Source organism: Orcinus orca, chromosome 1 (genome assembly GCF_937001465.1).
Source record: "Orcinus orca chromosome 1, mOrcOrc1.1, whole genome shotgun sequence".
NCBI classification, from domain to species: Eukaryota; Metazoa; Chordata; class Mammalia; order Artiodactyla; family Delphinidae; genus Orcinus; species Orcinus orca.
The window spans coordinates 1,313,552-1,332,049 of record NC_064559.1 but is presented as its reverse complement, the minus strand read 5'-3'; the positions used below and the strand labels follow the sequence as shown (position 1 = coordinate 1,332,049).

At 37.7% G+C, this 18,498-nt stretch overlaps 1 protein-coding gene across 1 annotated transcript in view; it reads right to left on the bottom strand.

The window, feature by feature from the left end:
• LOC125964774 (metabotropic glutamate receptor 7-like) overlaps positions 1-18,498 on the bottom strand; it is a 775,781-nt gene that overhangs the window by 744,724 nt on the left and 12,559 nt on the right. The window contains exon 3 of the mRNA XM_049711358.1: positions 16,351-16,412. Coding sequence (XP_049567315.1) covers positions 16,351-16,412 — 62 coding nt within the window. The remainder of the gene's footprint in view (positions 1-16,350; positions 16,413-18,498) is intronic.

Below are 18,498 nucleotides of genomic sequence, written 5' to 3'. Positions count from 1 at the left end.
ACATCAGCTAGATAGACTGAATGATGGATACTATTTTGGGTTCACACTTCATCTCAAGAAAAAAATATATCCATAGACGTGATCCAGGAGTCAAACGGCAAAAGACCTAGCCTCAAAGTGAGAGTTAATTTCATTAAATGGTAGGTAAAAATTATTTTATATGCCGAGATAGGCTCTGCTTAAAAGACACACTATTCCTCCAAATGTATTATACAAGCCAGCTTATGAACCTGTGACTTTTTCTAGGAGAAATGTTGCCTTCTTTCCCAAGAAGGGAGTGGTAGGGGTCGGGGTGGAAATAGTTTCATCATCAGAGGCACAGTCTCACTACCACTGCTCAGCTCCAATTCGCAACCTTCTGAATGGTTTCCAGACTAAGTAATTTAGCAAAGTGATGAAGAAAAAATGGCCCATTAATCTTATGATGCGTGTTATAACTTAACTCTGGGTTTAGCATAGGAAAAATATTATTTGCATTGATTAGAAATATGCTTTATGGCTGCATATATTATTCACTCTGAACATTCTAAAATTATTAGCTGGGTTGACATGATGAACTGCACAGGAGTACTTCTAGATGGCATCTCAATGTCATCTGTTACTCACGTCATATAGGTCTAGGAATCAATATGTATTTTACTCAATATGAGATCTTATTCCAAACACCAAAATATGCCTGTTTTTATTCGATGGTTATCATCATGAAACTACCAGCTAAACATCATTTAGAAAATTCAAAGCAAGTAAATTACTGTATTAACTGTCTAACTATGATTATGACTTTCCTCCACTTATAGCTGATATAATAATCTGGTCAGTCTGACTAGAAGGATTTATTCATTAATTTACTCAAATGTTCTGAGGTATATTTTGAAGGACTTAAATTATGGTCTGGTTTGTAGGATCCAACAGTAAGGGTGCAGTTTATCTCCTACAAGCTCTGTGACCTTGCCCAAGTGACTTAGCATCTCTGAGCCTCACTTTCCTAATCTGTAAAATGGAAACAATAATAGAACCCAAGTTGTAAAGCTGAAGGAAAAAAAGTAATATGGTAATGTATTTTGGCACAAAAGAGCAGTTACGCTGATGGTCATTATTTGTGAATACTGTTGCTAAGATTATTGAAAACCTGTTGTGTGTTAGGTGCTGTTCAAGGACTAGAATTTTAAGACTGTTCTTCACCTTTATCCCAGTTTTACCTGCAAAGTTCTGCCATGCACTGGAAAAACATACTGGTATTTCTAGGGAAGGGGACCACTCAGGTGACATTTTTGTTTCACCAGGTATATAAAGTATACAAAGGTTATAGTGTATCTTTTAAGTCCTTTGGACGTCTAGTTACCTTTCACTAGAATGATTCTAGTAGATCCTGATAGATACCTGAGACAAGGTCAGGTCAGTGATGTTGGTACCTTTTCTGGCTTAAGAGCATGGGGCAGAAACACAGGAAGAGAGGTCTTCCTTTTCCACTCCTGTTACTAAGAACCCTCTCGAATAATGACAAAATGAAACAGATCACTACATTGTTGCATGTTGTAGAATCAAAGCAGTGTACAAAGCAAAGAGCACTGGCCTCCATTATACGTGCATTTCACTCGAGATTCACTTTTCTAGACCGTGGAGAAAGCAGATGTTCCAACACTTTCCAGGTACTGGAATATTACAAGCTGGCAATCTCCACCACTGCATGTTTGATCACACTATTCCCTGCAAATGGAATGCTGTTCCATCAAGGTCAGATTGACCAGTGCAGATACCTGATTTTATCGTACGGTCAGAACCAAATTAACTTACTGAAATTCTGCCCAGCTCAGGGTCTACTTTCTCTGTGAAACCTCCTGTGAGATCCCAAGTTACAAAAAACTCTATCTTCTTCAGAAGACATTGTATACTAGATAAATAGTAATTTACATATAAATATATGTATACGTGTGTGTATTTCTTTGTTACATTAAGTTATAACTCCTGTGGTTTCTCTTCTTAACTAAACTGGACCCCCTTATCATCACAGTGGCCATGTACATCATTGTATCCTCCAAAAAATCCAGATAATAATATCATGGATTCAGTATATAGTTGTTTAATAGAAAACAATTAACTAACCACTGCAGAATACTAGTGTCTCTCCAGGTGTGTTCAGTGGATCATAAATCCTATGAGACAGTCCATGAAGGAAAAGATTTCAAATAAATTTGGGATCTGTTGTCCACTACATCTCCTTATCAGAGACTCATAATTCACAAGACTCGTAAAAAGCTCTGTAGCAAAGAAACTGTTGACTTAGTTTGACCCAGTATTTCTCTTACAAGAGTATCAGTTCTGGAGGTCAAGGACATTTTCCACCTCTAATACAACATCTCTACTGCCTAGTAGAGTGCCTGGCACTTAGTAGACACCTAATAAATATTTGAATAAGTTTCAACATACATTCCCCTATTAAGCTATAGAAGAAAAACATAGTATATAGTAGATTCTGATTTACTTGGGGAGAATAATAATATGAATAGATAAATTTACACAAGTCATTTTAAAGTATATATATTTGATAATACTTTTTTCCACAAATCTACACAATTGCACATTTAGTGGTGATAGTAAACCAACTACATTTGCTTCTGAAAACTTGCTAAGAAGGATGGCTACTAAAAACTACAACCTGAACCCAAAACAATTGATTTAGTTCATTGGTCCCCACTCCTTAGCAGTTTTAATATAGAAGGAAATAGACGCATATATTTCTTTTCTGCCATAATATGACATCACATAAGGAATGCTATGTTGTTAGCTAGAAATAAGATTTGCTCTTGTTATTTTAGAACATCTGATCACATAAGAATAATTCTAGATTTTTTCCCCTCCTGTGACTCTCACAGCATCCCCATCTAAAACAGACTGTGGAGATTTAGATCAAATGTCATATCAATTGTCCTAGACTGCTTACTATGTGCTTTCACCATAGATTTTAATGTCAATAGAGAAAGGAGAAGGAAAAGTCAGAGGGAAATGAAACAGGTGTATGCAACACCCCTCTCTACCGACATTTCTCAGAATTCTGGGGGAAGTTGCATCTATAAGGGGAAAGTTATTCACCATGGAACTCATGGTGGTTGAACTTCTCATGAAGAATTTTTTTTTCACTACTGAAGAAAAATATGTTTGATTTTACCGTAACTGAAAAGTTCTCCTGTTTCTACTTCTGAGGTTTGCCCTCAAGACTACTGTTTACCTAATGGAAGTGACTCCTATGCATGGAGGAAAAAGTGCACCATTTGAAGGAAAAGCTAAAGGAGTGATATTCAGGTAGCTCCTCACTCCACCAATGAAAACACACACATAGATTTTCCACTTTACACCTCATTTTCCACCTTATTTTCATGATTTTGAAATAAATATGTAGGGTCTGATGAGTTTGTCAATAGTCTATAATTATTAGTGTTATTAAAATAGAATACAAATGATAAGCCATATGTAAAAATGCTGTGCGAATAAACTGCTATACCCCAAATAATACAAATGAGTGAATGGCAGTAATTGCTAAGAGGGATTAACAACATAAAGGATATTAAAAAAATGATGACCGTATTTCATATTTATGTGTCTTTTTCTCTCTCACTCTTTTTTTTCTTTTTCTTTCTTTCTTTTTTTTTTTTTTTGCGGTACGCGGGCCTCTCACTGTTGTGGCCTCTCCCGTTGCGGAGCACAGGCTCCGGACGCGCAAGCTCAGCAGCCATGGCTCACAGGCCCAGCCGCTCCGCAGCATGTGGGATCTTCCCAGACCGGGGCACGAACCCGCGTCCCCTGCATCGGCAGGCAGAACACTCAACCACTGCGCCACCAGGGAAGCCCTTCTCTCTCACTCTTACTCAACTCCTAAATAACTAAGAGAATATGCTCACAAACGGTAAGCATGTTTTGGATGTTCGATGTGTGTTTGTGGGAAAGAACAAAAAAAACTGCCTCAATTAGGTCCAATATCATACAAGAGATGAATGAGATTAGAGATGGGATTGGGATTTGTGTTAGTGACTCAATAGCTAACCAGTCACAGATGTGACAGTGCAGTGCAATATGCAAATATACTTTAAACAACTTCTCTTAAGTTGTCTACTGTCTGTAAAGACGATCACACTCAACTGCTCTGCACTGAACCCCAGAGCTTCTGAGTTAGAATCTCTTAGAAATAGGTACACGTTTCATTGCTTTGGCAACATTTACATGGCTCTGCATCAGGCAATACAACTGCTAAGATCACACTCTGGGAATTCAGGAAAGGCTAGTGTCCAGTTCTGGTCGTTCAACCACCCAACTGTGATCTAGGATAAATTCCTGATTAAAAAAAAAAAAGGAAAGAAAAACCCTGAAGATGCTGAAACAGTATTTCCTCCTTCACAGGGTCGTCATGGGGATAAAAGGTCATTAGGATAAAGTGCCTCTCACCCAGGAAACACTGATAAATGCTACTGATGCTACCATCATCATCATCATGACCGATCAAGAACATATTGCCACATGGAAATTCAACATTCCCTGGGCCATTCACAACTTTCCTTTAAAGGACTCATATTCTACGTGGGGTCTTAACACCTTCAAATAACAGAAAATACAAGTCTTTACGCGTTTTTTTCTGTAGCTAATTTTGGCATCTTTCACCTGTGTCCACTTAAGTGTTGGTTTAGCATATTTTTGTCACACAAAGAAGCTACTTCCCAAAGAGAGGAACAATGTGTCAAGTGACAAAGACATTGAGTGAAGTCTTTCACATCCTAGATTGTCCACGGTACAGCTCAGCTGGTCTCTGGGTTGGAAGGCCTGGGTCTACTTTGCTCGTCTGTTACAGGGGAAGGGACACGGTCCTTAGCATGTGGTCTGTGAAACAGAGGCAGCTGCGGGTAGAATTATAACACAAGCAGAACTGGCTTCAGTTCTTCCTTCTTAGGTCTTTTTCTTCTTGATCAGCTGTTCAAGGAACTTGCCTGCCCTCTGTCCCTGCCAGGACGATGTTACATCTGCCTGGATAAGTAGGTCACCATTGTATATCAGGAAAGGTCTTATTTGTAATCATCAGGAACCAGATACGGCTAATTTGAGCAGAAAAGGAAACTTCTGGAAGTTTATGGTTAGGTCTCAGTAACTAGAAGCAGATTAAACAACCGAAAGCCAAGGCTATGCTATTGCAATTATAGGATCAGGCCAAAGTGATGTTATAAGTCCCAGCTGGCCTTGCTACCAAGCAGGAACAGGAAACAGGAGGTTGACCCAGCACTGCTGGCCTTGCTTCTTTACATCATTTATTTGTCATTCAAAATCCAAGAGAGGGGTGCAGTTGGCCAACCCGAGGTCGCCCGACTGTTTTCCATCTGTAAGGGAGACTGAGCATGTGAGTAAACAGTGTATCTGACATGTTCAGCTTGTATAACGAGAGGAAGGCTCTGTTTCTCACCAAGACCCACAAAGTGGAAAATTCCCCAAAGAGAAAGGAATTTCAGATCAGATGCTTGGAAAGTTAAAAACAACAACAACAAACAAATGCAGATGCGGAATTAAAGACATGGAGTCATTAAGAACCTATATGTGGAGTGATTCAGACCTGAGTTCACATCTGGAGCAAGCTACTCAATCTTGCTGAGCTTCAATTTTCTTTAAAGGAAACAACGAGGAAGATGATATCCACATGTAAGTTGTGGTACACATGAAGAAGGGTAGTACAGTATATGATGCCTGGCACATCCTATGCATTTTCTAAAACTACTAGTAGTACTATTATTATTGTTACTTATTATACAATTTATTGTAGAAATTAACAGGGAGAGTATTAATAAATGTTAATACAGTGCTAAGTGTCACATTTATGATCTCAACTAATTACTTGTTGATTCAACAAACATTCCACATATCAGAAAATAACCTGTTAGTGTATATATATATATATATATTTTTTTTTTTTTTAACAGAAGAAAAGAAACCCTGAGGCTTAGAAAGTGTAAACAATGTACCAAAAGTCACTCATTTAAGAGGTAATGGAATATTATTCAGCCTTAAAAAAATGAAGGAGATCCTTTCATTTGTGATAATATAGATGAAACAGGAGTGCATTATGCTGATGAAATAAGCCAGACAGGATAAATACGAATGATATCATTTATATATGGAATCTAAAAAGAAAAAAAGCCACACTCATAGAAACAAGAGTAGAAAACTGGTTGCCAGGGGCTGGGGTGTGGGTGGGGAAAAGAGGGGAAGACTGGTAAAAGGGTACAAACTTTCGGCTGCAGGATGAATAAGGTCTGAGGAGCTACTGTATAACATAGTTACTACAGTCAATAATACTGTATTGTATAACTAACATTTTCTGAGAGAATAGAACTTAAGTGTTCTCACCAAAAAAAGAAAAAAAGGAAAAAGGTGTCATGAGCTGTTAGATGTATTAATTAACATGATGGGAAGGATCCTTTTGCAACGCATATGTATATCAAATCATCATGATATACTCTTTGACTATCTTACAATTTTGTCAATTATACCTCAATAAAACAGAAAAAAAAAGAGGTAATAAAGATGAGACTCCAATCCAGGATTATCCAGCTCAAAAAACTACACTCTTAACCATTACAATATAGTATCCATCCATATGTTGTAACTGTAAAATGCTTAACACAAAGGAAACGTTAAATAAATGGTATTTATTCTAACTCTAATGCTTACTAGATATTAGTTATGTGGTATGCTTTACTTCTAACTACAAGGGTATAAGGTGCAAATTCTTGCTACAGAACATAAAAGCCCCTGTGGTACCCTGTAGGATAAACACAGTACCTGTAAATCTCTCATCTCTGAACCCACAGTCTCCTCAAGTTGGAGGTCTTTACCCCCTTTATAATGTGGGAATAATGCCTTTCCCACATTTGCACTGGGCATGAAAATCCATACTTCCAGGTGTATACTGAACCTCCACTTAGCTCCTCGTCACCTTGGAATCACCAGACCAAAGATCATTTATTCCATTAATATAAATGATGTAGGGATAGAAGTACAGAATATACAGAGTGTTGGAGGAATCCAAACAACAAGTCCTCCACTCTCAAAACAAATTTTAGAGTTCCAAAAGTAAAGAGCAATGTTTGGAAATAAAACTAAAAATGAAACTAACATCTACAATTAGCCAAGTATTTATTATGGGCCAGGCTACTTACTAGGCACTTGATAAACATTACAGCTCATCTTCCTGCAGTCCTTCAAAGCATATAATATTGTTTCTATTTCATAGAGAAGAAAATTGTATCTAAGCAGGTTACTGATTAGCCCAAGACCACAGGGCTAGGCTGTAAGAAAAGAAGGCCAAGTTTCAGTGGTCAAAATGGTGATGGATGTTATAACTAGAAGATTACGGCTAGTCGAATAAAAATATTCAAAACGGTCCTAATGTATTATTAGGATTTCTTTAGAATAACTTGGGTGCCTTAGTGAATACAGTAGCGGTAGGCACTACAGTCTCTTTAATTTGCTAATCATACAAATCTACTTTAATATTCTTGGTGACAAGGAGCTAACTACTGATAAGACAGCTTCTTCAGTTTTGGGGCTACTCCAGGGTGAAATGCCGGAACGTCTTACTGCCTGCAATGTTACCTAGTTCTACCAGGGGGAATAAAGCAGAACAAGTAGCCACTGTTCTTGACAAATGGATACAGTTTCAGTTTTTCAAAATATGAGTGTCAGATTCATTCATTGTATCAGATAGATCTGTCAAATGGCTTTGCCCATTTACTAATGGATGGCATACTGCAGACACACGTTAGGTCAAAGGACTCAATGTCACCTCATTGATACTGTCATCAATATAATTTGTATTGGCATTTTGTCTCACCCTGACTTTAAGGACTATGTGAGGAGATCCAAGTCTCCAGACCATGGACTGATCACCTCTGCTTGACACAGTATTCTCTGCTCATTTCCAGAGGGGACCAAGGATGAGCTCTTGTACTTCTGAGTCTATTCACCCTACCTGGCAACACATACTAGCTGGGCTGATTGGATCAAGCAGGAGCCCCAGAGTTTAAATTTCCAGCTGCATTGGAGGAAACAGAGGCTATGCCCCAATCCCATAACCCCTCACTTCTTACTGCTAGCCTATCCTAGGCTGTTCTTGCTGATAGGAGTACTTCATGCTAAAAATTAATTTTGCTTGCCTAATGGCAGTCACACAACCTCAAATGCCATTTTTATAAATAAGGCAACCACCAATGGAGTGTGATTTAGGGTTTTTTCTTCTGTAGACCCTGCCTACCCTATAAAATCTCCCATTACTGCATCATGGAGACTATAATCCCTTTCCGAGGGAACAGATTCTTTCCAACCATAAGATGAAATAAGAACTTACATTTCCATACTGCCCAAAAGGAAATAAATTGATTACAAAATGCAGGAGAATGACTGATTTTCCACATTTGTTGTGTTCATTAAAGGGTTTTTGAATAGACTTGACAGTATTAAAGAAGTTCAACACACACAAAATAAAAATTAATAAAGAGAAAAAAATTGCATTGACAACAAAATAAACACACTGATATATAAAAGGTTGTTATACATCGATGAAAAATGGATGTCATAAAGTCACAAACTAAAAAGTATTAACAGCCAATAAAGATATGAAAATATGTTCAACCTTGCTATTATTATCAAAGAAATACAAATAAAATAATTCAGGTGTCATATTTTACTGACTAGAATGACAAAGTTTTAAAAAACTTGATAATACTGGTATTGATATTGATAATACTGGTACTGATGAGTGTGTGTAAGAAACCACACTGGATGTTAAATTCTTGGTAGAAATAAAAAGCACGGTAACCTTTCTGGAAGACAATATGTCAGTATGTACCAGAACTGACAACCAGCCATTCAAGTTCTAGAAGTCCATTCTAAGGAAATAAACAAATGCTCAAAGACATATGAACAAGGATGCTTGTCTCATTGTTTAGCAAAGCAAAACAGGAATAATCTAAATGTTGAACAGTAGGGACTGGTTAAATAAATAATAGAATGCTGTTCAACCATTAAAAATGATGCTGCAGATTTTTATTAGGTGATGAGTAATCATACTTATATTACTAAATAAAAATGTTATAGAACTGTTTTGTAGTTTGATATAATAATTAAAGGTATTTTATACTTGCATTGTATTTATATGCACCCCGTCACAAAAAAGTTTCAAAAGATACCCTCAAAAATGTTACAGAGATGATTTATCAGAAATGGGATTTTGAGTTATTTTTCCTTTTTTCTTTAAATCCTTTCAATTTTGGAGTTTCTGCAATGAGCCTGTATTATTTTTACAATTAAAAATATTTAAATTTACAACAAAAGGACCTAAATTCCTCCAGTTTTCCATTTATTTTCCACCCTGGCTCAGGGTATTTGTGTTAAAAAAAAAAAAAAATCAGCTTATTTTCTCTTTTGTATCAATCTAAATTTACTTTTCATAAGTTAACTATTTTAGTCTGGCAAACGTTTCACACAGGAAAACTGTTAAGGTCTGAGTATTCTATTACCTTTAAAAGCACTGGAAACTTTGAAATTCTTTCTTTCAGAATTTTCATATAATACTGAAAGGCGCGGGGGCGGGGGGTGGGGGGAGATAGCAAAATGAAGGGAAATAGATAGTAGTAGTCAACTTCAATTAAGAAAAAGCAACAAGAGGCAGTTTGTACTCTTTTGATACGGCAGAAGCCCCATGTGTCAACTCATGCTAAAAAATGTATATATACACACACATATATATGTTTGTGTGTATTATATGTATATGTGACACACACACATAATTAATCCACAGTCTTAGGCTACTCACTCATTGTGGCAGAAACAACGAGCTGTTGACTACACTTTAATTAGCTCCTCCAGCCTGTAGAGGCATCACTAGGACCAAGATAGGAACAACATTCTCCATCTCCGCTTGCATCTGGGTATGGTTCTATCCCAAAGAATGTGACCAGAGGTGACCTGAAGAGTTTATGTCTGAAGGATAACGAGTTGATAATTGTAGCTTGCAGCTTCCTCTCTCCTTTCCTTTTTAGGACAAACGTAGAGCCACTTGATGAAGGTGGTGGGTCCCTGAATAACTGAGCAGAAAACTGACCCTCAGACCACCAAAGTCCATACTACACTCCTGAGTGAGTGAGAAATGAACTGTCCATGTGTTGCTCCACTGAGGTTTAAGGTTCATTATTTAGTGTTTAACTAATGCATTTTTTCTTTAAACCTCAGTTGCCTTCTCTGTAAAATAGTCTTTGAAAAGGATCCACTGTAAGTTTTTTCCATTGCTTATGTTTTTATCTTAGTTTTTAATTCTCAGAAACATTGCGCGCATTTTACCTTTTAACTTAGTAAGTCTACTTTTTTTCCCACAAAGACGGGTTCTTCAAGTTATGGAGAAGTCATAGCAGACTGTTGCTTCAGTTTAAGATACGCATTCACATATGAGATGAGAAGGGTGAGGACCCAGAGAAACGCCTTTGACAGAGGGGAGTGAGAGCATACTGAAGAATGTTTAGTAATAAAGAATTCAGATGGGAGAAACGGATGGGTTACATCTAACAGATTTGCTCAAAGGAATTCTGGAAAGGCAAATATGTGAAAATGTATAGCAAAGACATGAAATGCCTTTTGGTCCCTAAATGGATTTCATTTCAAAGACGTGCATATTGCAAATACATGTACCATAACACTTCTCTGTCCACTTCTAGAATTTTCTAAAGCCTGACAGAACATCTGCAGAGAGAGGATGTCTTTCCAAGATAATCGACTGCAAGTTACTAAATTAAGATAAAAATGTCCTTAACCTTGAACAGTTTTTAAAGAGATTTTAGAAGAAAGGAGCCCTCCAGGGGGTTGTATAACTATATAATTGTACCCTTTCTAAAAGGCTATTTACAGATACATAATGTTTCCCCTCCATTCTTTAAAGTAAAATATAGGATAAAAAAAAATAGTTTGGGGATAATATTTGTTTGGGACAGCAGGCACTGCTAATCAGTACCACTCTCTCCTTATTCCTTACTAACAGAGCCCTGGTTTAGGAGACCCCATTATCCTTAAGGCTAAGGTGGCCAGTTTAAAATCCGAGCTGATGAGATCTAAGTGCAAGTCTGCTGACCATCTGTGGTAAAAAATTTGCTCTCTGAGTTAGACACTGCCTTTTTTTTCTTACTTAATTTCTTTTTTTTTTCCTTTTCTTTCTTCCTGCCCAAATTGTTGGAACACTATTGGAGATTCTGGGGTCACTTTGAAGCTATGTGGACGTGCTAGAGGTGTGGAAGCTGGAAGAGTGAAGCAACCCAGTCCCCTGGTGATGCCCTTCAGCAGCTGGACTAACGCTAGAGGGACTATCTCTAAACTTCCTGCTACCCGTGGAAAGTAAGGTAAATATCACTCATTCACTTTCTGTTACCTACTAACTGATCCAGAACTCTAACCTCAGGGTTCTAGAACCCTTCTCAGTATCCCATAGTCATACTCATGTTCCGGACTCCTGATCATCAGACTTGCTTACAGCAGATGTATGGGGAGGGCGGGCTCTTCTGGAAGCCCTCATACTTCCTCCCCTACCCCCACCACACACAAATAATGATCTTTATGTCCACTCATCCTTCTATCTACACTCAGAGGCCAGGGCCCCCAGGAAGGCTTCACTGACAACCCTTTACTCCTCTCTACATGCAGAAAGGGTAGAGGTGTGGGCTCTGGAATCAGACTTCCTAGACTTGAATTCTTAATCTGTTACTTACCAGTTTAGGACGTGGGCAAAGTAGTTACCTTCTCTGGACACCCCTGTAAAAGAGGAACACTAAGTAGCACCTATGTACCTTACTGAAAGGATTAAATGAGCAAATGCAGGTAAAGTTCTTATAAGTTTTTCTTGGGTCAATCAATTCTAGCTGCTATTGTTACCTTTGACTAATTTAGGGCAGAGTCCCTTTGCCCTCCTTTGGTTCTCTGGGCCCGTCTCATTCACAACACACACAACCGCATACTGCAGAGTTTTGAAAGGTGGTTCTCAAAATGTGGTCCCTGGGCCAGCAATATCAGCCACACCTGGGAACTGGTTAGAACTCTGGCACTGGAGCCCAGCAATCTGTGTTTTAACAATATTCTCAGGCAAATCTGATGCACACTAAAGGTTGACGACAACTGAGAACATCTGTCTCAGACTCTACTGGAGGCATTCACCAAAAACAGAGTTACAGGACCTTACACCTGACCAGCTGGAGAAGGGGTCTAGTAATTGCATGATTTTTCAGCACATAAATGTTTGAGAATCACTGCCATTTTGAATGTGTGTTTCACTTGTCTGTTTTTCCAGTGGACTCTACTTCCTTGCAAGGAAGGTTTGTGAAGATTTGTTGCTGTTGTTTGCATTATTAGTTTTATTATGCTAATTCTAGAATCTCTGGTGCATAGTGCAATCTCAGGCAGGAAGTAGTGGCTCATTAAAACAGGTATCCCAAAAGTCTTAGTAGAACTTCAAGATTAATTCCTTCAGGAAGAGGTAAAATTGTCATTAGATGCAGATGATATGATACTATATAGAGAAAACCCTAAAGACTCTACATGAAAACTACTACAACTGATAAACGAATTCAGCAAGGTAGCAGAATACAAGATTAACATACAGAAATTGGTTGCATTTCTTTATACCAACAATGAAATATCGGAAAGGGAATGTAAAAAAACAATGCCTTTTAAAATCACAACCCCAAAAATAAAATACTTAGGAATAAACCTCACCAAGAAAGCAAAAGACTTATACGCTGACAACTGTAAGACATTAATAAAGGAAAGTGAAGATGATTCAAAGAAATGGAAAGACATCTCATGTTCTTGGGTTGGAGGAATTAATATTGTTAAAATGCTCATACTACCCAAAGCAATCTACAGATTTAATGCGATCCCTATCAAATTACCCATGACATTTTTCACGCAATTAGAACAAATAATCCTAAAATTCATACAGAACCATAAAAGACCCACAATTGCCAAAGCAATCCTGAAGAAAAAGAACAACGTTGGAGGCATAGCCACCCCAGACTCAGACAGTACTCCAAAGTCACAGTAATCAAAACAGCGTGGTATTGGCACAAAAGCAGACATATGGATCAATGGAACAGAATACGGAGCCCAGAAATAAACTCACACACCTCAGTTAAAGAGACAGTCTCTTCCGCAAGTGGTGTTGGTAAAGTTGGACAGCCTTATATAAACCAGTGAAGTTAGAACACATCCTTTCACCATACACGAAAATAAACTCAAAATGTCTTAAAGACTTAAACATAAGACATGACACCATAAAACTTCTAGAAGAGAACACAGGCAAAATATTCTCTGACATAAATCATACCAATGTTTTCTTAGGTCAGTCTCCCAAGACAATAGAAATAAAAATGAAAATAAACAAAGGGGACCGAGTCAAACTTACAAGCTTTTGCACAGCAAAGGAAACCATAAACAAAATGAAAAGACAACCTACAGAATGGGAGAAAATATTTGCAAATGATGCGACCAGCAAGGGCTTAATTTCCAAAATATACAAACAGCTCATACAACTTGATGACAATAAAAGCAAACAACCCAATCAAAAAAATAGGCAGAAGACTTAAAGAGACATTTCTCCAAAGAAGAAATACAGATGGCCAATAGGCACATGAAAAGATGCTCAACACTGCCAATTATTAAAGAAATGCAAATCAAAACTACCATGAGGTACCACCTCACACCAGTCAGAATGGCCATCATTAAAAAGTCTACAAATAACATATGCTGGAGAGGGTGTGCAGAAAAGGGAACCCTCCTACAACACTGTTGGTGGGAATGTAAGTTGGTGCAGCCACTGTGGAAAACAGTATGGAGGTTCCTCAGAAAACTAAAAATAGACCTACCATATGATCCAGCAATCCCACTCCTGGGCGTATATCCAGACCAAACTATAATTCAAAAAGACACATTCACCCTGATCTTCACAGCAGCAATATTCACAATAGCCAAGACATGGAAACAACCTAAATGTCCATCAACAGATGAATGGATAAAGACGATGTGGTACATATATACAATGAAATACTACTCAGCCATAAAAAAAGAATGAAATAATGCCATTTGCAGCAGCAACATGGATGCAGCTAGAGATTATCATACTAAGCAAAGTAAGTCAGAAAGAGAAAGACAAATACCATGATACCACTTATATGTGGAATCTAAAATATGACACAAATGAACCTATCTATGAAACAGAAACAGAATCAGAGACATAGAGAATAGACTGGTGGCTGCCAAGGGGGAAGCAGGTGGGAGAGGGATGAACTGGGAGTTTGGGATTAGCAGATGCAAACTGGTATATATAGATTGGCTAAACAACAAGGTCCTACTATATAGCACAGGGAACTATATTCAATATCCTGTGATAAACCATAATGGAAAAGAATATGAAAAAGAATGTATATACATATGTATAACAGAGTCACTTTGCTGTACAGCAGTAATTAACACAACGCTGTAAATCAAGTATACTTCAATAAAAAATAAGTTAATTAAATTTTTAAAAAGATTAATTCCTTCAGAAGAACAAGTACTACACATTCACAAAAAAAGCACCCTTTGAAAGTTTAAATTTTTGAATTTCTTTGCCACTTCCTTAGTTTTGATCATCTTGGACAATATAGTTTTAATATTGACTTTTAAAAAGAACTGTGTTTCAGTGTTTGCTATCCTTAGACAGAAAGAGATAAGTACAACTAAATACTTATTTTTCAAAAGTCTCAAAAGTATAAGGGAAATGAAAGTAATTATATCTTCAAATGATTTTGGGGTATGTTTCTAATTTCATACTTCTGATGCGATTAAAGACTAAAACTGTATTAAGACATTTGAGACATGCCGCATTGGTATTAAATGAATTTAATTTTGTGTAAAGTGGTAGAAATATTTTCTTCAGCGAACATACCTGCAAATATAAAATCACAACCATAAATCTACAAAAAAGCAAGCTATTGAATGAAATCTGATTGGTTATTTCCCTGCAGTATGGATCTGCTAATAATTTAATTTACTACTTGCTAACAGAAGCCAAAATTTAAATATACCTATATATATATATGTGTGTGTATATATATATCTCTTCAATTTTAAATCATTCATATATATGAACAAGTATACATACACATATATAACAATTGTTCATATATATATAGATAGATAGACAGATAGATAGATATACAATTTAAATTAAAGAAAGTACATCTGGTGGCCTATTTTTTCCCCCCGATTCCTAAAGAACACCATATTCTATTCTAGGCAGTGGAATGTCAATCCACCTTAAGGGTTGTTCAATGAGCATATCTGAGAAACCACTGGTTTAGCCAATGATGTACTTATTGAGGGAGGCCCTAGTGCCACTGTCAAGAGCTTATCCACAGGAGAGATAAGAAGGTACTTGTTTGGTTTGTGAAAAGAAGGAGTAGTGAGGAATGGCAGGTAGCTGCAGGCTGATGACACGTGATGTCCATATATATGTAGAACCAACACGCCCATAATTGCACCCATTTTCCATACCCAAATCCAAAGCCTTTATATCATTAATCCCAGGCAAAAATGGTAAGATTCATGTGTGTTACTATCCCACGGCTTCAAGACGCCTATAAACTAATATGAGTATGTCTTAGTTTTATCAGTGGAGGACAAACCAGGCTTCTATCACCAAGGCCCATTCCATAACAGGCAAACCAGTCCAAGACTTCTCTGAGTGCTGCAGGAGAGTCTATGGAAGGGGCGCTCACTCCACTGTGATGCCTAAAATGCCTTTGCACAGAGCAAACATTCAATACATGCTGAGTGAATGAACGAGTGAACTGGTGTCATAAAACAGGCTTATTTGAGGGAAATTCCATTCAACGGCTGGCATTCCTTCCTACCCATCTTAACTGTTAAGCTTGCCATCAGACAAAAATTTAATTATAAAACGTTAGAGTTGAGGAAATTTTAGAAACTTTCTACTCTCCAGAGGTATACAACTTTAATTTAGTGGTAAAAATCACTAGGAGTGATTGAGGAGTCTATCAGACCTGAGTCCAAATTCCACATCTACCATATTTTCGTGAGCAAATAACTACTTCTGAGGCTCTGTTCCATGTATGCATTATGGGATATCATAATAATACATACATTAATTGTATGACTATCAGGGGATGAAATGACACAACCCATTTGCCATGGTCAGCTAAGTAATTTGCACCAAGTAAGCACTCAAGACATTAGCCAATATTAATAGCGGAGAGATGAAAACAAAACTCTGGGACTGATGCCTACCTTAGTGGCCCCAGTGGTCATAATGACTTTCTTCCATTCAGCCTGCTCTCTTCTCACTAAGGCTAAGGAAGAGAAGATGAACAAATTAGGAATAACAATTTGAAAATGGTTTTATACTCCCTGAATGAATGGAATTATAATAAAATGATTCATGAGTTCTGCAGAAATATGATGAGACTTTAGATCTTTATGTTAGTTCTCTACAAAACCAATTTATGGCCCTAAGATGTACCTTCCCACCCAGCCCCATCCTTACCAGGATCAAATATCATTGTAAATGGCAAAGTCAACAACACATAATCAACAAGCTAAGTTACAAGCCAGTGAAGTCTCGGAGGTTTGATAGAGAAAATTCAGATTTATCATTATATGTAAAAATAAGATGATATGAAGAACTCAATCTAAAAAATATTACCTGGAGATCTATAATCTCTACAATAGTGCTATAAAAAGTAAAGAGCTAGAAATCTATTTAGATGGTTTTCCTTATAAGAAGGCACTTTCTGTATAACTTCTAATGTACTATTGATGAGAACAATTCAACAAAATTCAAATAAATACCTGCAGATGTCCTACAAGAAGAAAAGAACAGAGTTAGATGTGACAGGGGATAACTGGACTTCAGGATGAGTAAGACCCTATACTTGACCTCAATAAATTAACATGAAATACAGTGGATGAGTCATGTACAGAATGTCAGAATTCTAAAAGGCCAAGCTAAGTACCAAAAGGAACATGTGGGGACTCTTAAGAAGGAAATAAAATATTGGTTAGTTGATTACGAAAAGGCAGAAGGGAGTAGGTTCCCTTTGGCTGCTCTTTGAAGAGATCACTTCCTTTCCCCCCTAGTCCTGAGGCTAGGGTGGCATGGGCAATAGAGGAATGTGGGGACTGAGAATCATTTCTACTCTCACCAGAGTGGCTGGAAGCAGATTTTCTTACCAGGATGTCATGTAGTAGTATGCTAATATTTAAGGGTTCTTGAGGTCAGAGAGAAGGGTTTGAATACTCCGGCTCCATCTCTTGCTGTGGGTCAAGTTTCTTACCTTTCCAACACCTCGGCGTCTTTATCTGAAAATTGGGGATGATGATAATGTCTCCCACCTGAGTGTGAGAACTACATGATATAGTGCATACGCAGGGCTAAATTTGGCGCCTGGCAAACAGAAAGTGCTCAGTACGGCAGGCGAGTGTAGTGACAATAAAGGCAAAGATGACGGGGGTAGTGCCGGTGCTGCTTCTGCCCCCAGAACAGGCTCTGACTGGGAGAGAGTTAAAGCACCTTTGGGTTCGTGGGGGTTTATATATAAGCAACGGTTGATCAATGTGAGCTGGTTGTCCAAATGATTATGTGCAATCTAAGAAAAAAATGGGCCTCGGATCTGCTCAGCTACTTAATAATATTAGCAGCGGTAGTAGTCAAAGAAGCTAAATTTTATGAAGTGTTTATATGCCAAACAACGTGCTGAACGTTTTAAAAGGATTTACTCACTTATTACAACGAGGCTATATGCTAGGTCCTGATAATGTTATTCGTCTCTTTCAGATGTTGACTGAGCCTCAGACGGGTTACAAAAGCACCTAAGATCCTGTTGTCAGTACATGATGGAAATGAGTTCAAATCCAGCCTGTCTGACTTGTTCTTAATCACTAAGGTATGAAATTAAGCATGTTGCCCTTTGCCTGATTCTCCTCCTGAGGCCTGAATATTTCACTTAGCTGAGTGCAGAAGAGAGAAAATTCTCTCTCCTTGACCCAACTTGGCATCAATATCCAACTCCCCTTCTCAAAATGGGTTGCTTCAATGAGCAGCAATGAATGCCAGGTCGTGGACCAGTCACCTTGATGACTAAGAGTCAGACACTAGGGAAAGAAAATGCTCTGTGACAAACCTACCCTTGTACAGAAACAAGACAGAAATGGGGGGACAGGGCAGAAGATAATGGAATAAGGCATAGGAAAAATAGCACCTGGCATCGTGACAGTAATAATAATAATAGTAGTAGTAGTAGTAATAATAATAATAGACTTTACTATGCTCTAGGCACTGTATTAAGTGCTTGGTGTAAGTGACTTCATTTTAACATTGAAAACAAGTCTATGGGGATGAAATATTATTAACATCATTTTATAGGCAGGAGTATTGAG